Source organism: Triticum aestivum, chromosome 6A (assembly GCF_018294505.1).
Source record: "Triticum aestivum cultivar Chinese Spring chromosome 6A, IWGSC CS RefSeq v2.1, whole genome shotgun sequence".
Classification (NCBI taxonomy): domain Eukaryota; kingdom Viridiplantae; phylum Streptophyta; class Magnoliopsida; order Poales; family Poaceae; genus Triticum; species Triticum aestivum.
Genome location: NC_057809.1, coordinates 36,914,281 through 36,916,492, shown reverse-complemented (window position 1 = coordinate 36,916,492; position 2,212 = coordinate 36,914,281). Strand labels below are relative to the sequence as shown.

Below are 2,212 nucleotides of genomic sequence, written 5' to 3'. Positions count from 1 at the left end.
CCCGGTCCCCGGCTTCCACGTCTACCCCACAGGCCTCCCGCCTCTCAGGGGAGTGCTCACCCGACGTGAGCGTGGTCGCGCCTTCCACGCCCACTCCCGCGCTCATCGACCTCAACGCCACCCCGGTGGTCGGTGGCTCGTCGTCCGGCAGCACGAGGAAACGCGCGCGACAGGCGCCGGCCCGCGTTTCAAGGCGGAGCAAATGGATGCTTTCATGGAGATCCAAAGGAGGAGGCTTGATCTTGACGTCGAGAAGCAAGCCAAGATGTTTCAGCTCGAGGCGGAGAAGCAAGCCAAGATGCTAGAGATCGAGGCCGCCAACGCCAAGACAAAGGCGAAAGAAGTGGCTCTTGCGAGCATGATGACCGAGGTGGAGATCATGAAGGTGGATCTCAATACCGTGTCGCCAAGGAAGAGGCCGTGGTTCGAGAAGATGCAGGCCGACATGCTCAAGTTCGACGACGAGTGATCTATGGCGACGAGGGCCATCTTTTTTGTATGCCGGCAGGTGTGCCGGCATGACCACGGGAGCCGCAATGGCGTGGTCGAACTCAAGTCCCACCCTTTTTTGTGTGCTGGCATGTGTGTCGACCGGCTGGCGAGTGCGTCAGCATGAACTGTGGTATTTTTTGAAGCCGGCATTATATGCCGGTGCTGACATGGTGCCGGCATGAGACATGGCCGCTGGCATGATTGGCCTCCGGTCTTTTTTATTTAAAAATTGAATATGGACATAAAATGAGTTGGTGCGTTGGGCGCACTACCGACTCAAATACAAAACTGAACGGACGCTGGATGAACGGCCGATCCAAACAAACAAAATGCCGACAAATGCATCGTCCGTTTGGGTCGGCCTGTTGAAGTTGCTCTTAAACTCCTCGCCGCAGGAAGGAAGTGGAGACAGCGGTCGTGCCTTGCGTCGCGCGGCAACGCTGACCGCACGACTCATGAGATCGACGGTCAATAAGAGGAGGACAAATAGGTGCCACTCTCCCACTCTGCTTCTTCCGGCGCGTTTCCTCGCGGCGACAAAATCCTACGGTGCGCGTGCTCGCTTGCTTGCCGCCTGGTCATGTACGTCACGCGTGACATGACTTCTCCCCGTGCTCGCCAAGTTGCCTCGATCCTTCTTCCGCTCTAACTTTTCCGCGCTTCAGCTTGCATGCCAAGTCTAGTCTACTCTTCCCGCCGCGCGTCCATCCACCACCAGGGCCTGTCTATATAAACGGCCGGGCACGCGCCTCAACTCGACCCACCCACACACAAGTCCCAAAGCAATTTGGAAGCACCATCCATCCTAGCCAGGCTCCCAGTAGCTAGCAGCTTACTCAAGGAAGCAGCGGCGGCAGGCGGCAGCAGCGCAACGAGTGCTCAGGACAAGGAGACATGGCGTCCATGATGGGAGGAGACTTCGTGGAGGCCTACGTGCTCAAGAACGCCTACAAGGAGAAGCTGAGGCGCATGGACCAAGCCGAAGCCGCGGCGGCGCTCGACGGCGCAAAGAGCAGCAAGGACGCCGCCGGGGCCGCTGGAGAGAAGAAGGAGGCTGGTGGTGCGAGCAGCAGGGGAGGATTCTTTGGCCTCATGAAGAAGAAGGTGCACCCCAAACCCAAAGCGGCGGCGGGGGCGGCCACTTCCTCTTGATTATATTGCTACTGTATTTGCCATGCCACGAAATTGTAAGCCGCAGCTTTCTTCTAGCTAGGAGTGTGTGTGTAGGTTTGTTCTTTCGATCAGCTTCTCTTGGAGGAGTGTGTAAAGCAAGTTCTTTTGTTAATTGTTCAAAACAAGTCGACGGAAATTAAGTCAAGGATAATCCTTCATTAGTTGGGTTGACCTCCGTTTTTACTTCTCTGCACTATGAGATGTTTGGCTATCAGTATAGACATGTGGCTGTTTGGTTCCTCGTTCCTTTGGGCTAAGCATTTGTCTTACTCTTATAAAAAATTGAGTCGGTGATGATAGTGTGTCTGACATCTTACAATATAAACCGTCCGATCTATATTTGACGGACAGAAAGCAAATTGTGGCAATTTTGCAAAAAGAAATCCGCACATCTCTCGACATTTGCAGATAAGGCATTCCCTCGTTCATCCTTATCTTCCACAACCTCATTGTTGTGCAATTAAAAAAAGGAAGCCTCTGAAAAAATCTGGCATGGTGGCCGCTGCCGGCGTCGTCCATCCTCATGCCTCCGCTCAGTCCGATCATC

At 54.5% G+C, this 2,212-nt stretch overlaps 1 protein-coding gene across 1 annotated transcript; it reads left to right on the top strand.

Annotated features, from left to right (window-relative positions):
* The first annotated feature begins 1,255 nt into the window (after window positions 1–1,255).
* LOC123130180 (uncharacterized) lies at window positions 1,256–1,840 on the top strand. The gene has a single exon (XM_044550134.1). It carries the CDS (start codon window positions 1,387–1,389, stop codon window positions 1,642–1,644), a length of 258 nt encoding a protein of 85 aa, XP_044406069.1. The 5' UTR covers window positions 1,256–1,386; the 3' UTR covers window positions 1,645–1,840.
* The last annotated feature ends 372 nt before the right edge of the window (window positions 1,841–2,212 follow it).

Coding starts and splice junctions, on each gene's coding strand:
- LOC123130180 (XM_044550134.1), top strand. CDS start 1,387: ATGGCGTCCATGATGGGAGGAGACTTCGTGGAGGCCTACGTGCTCAAG.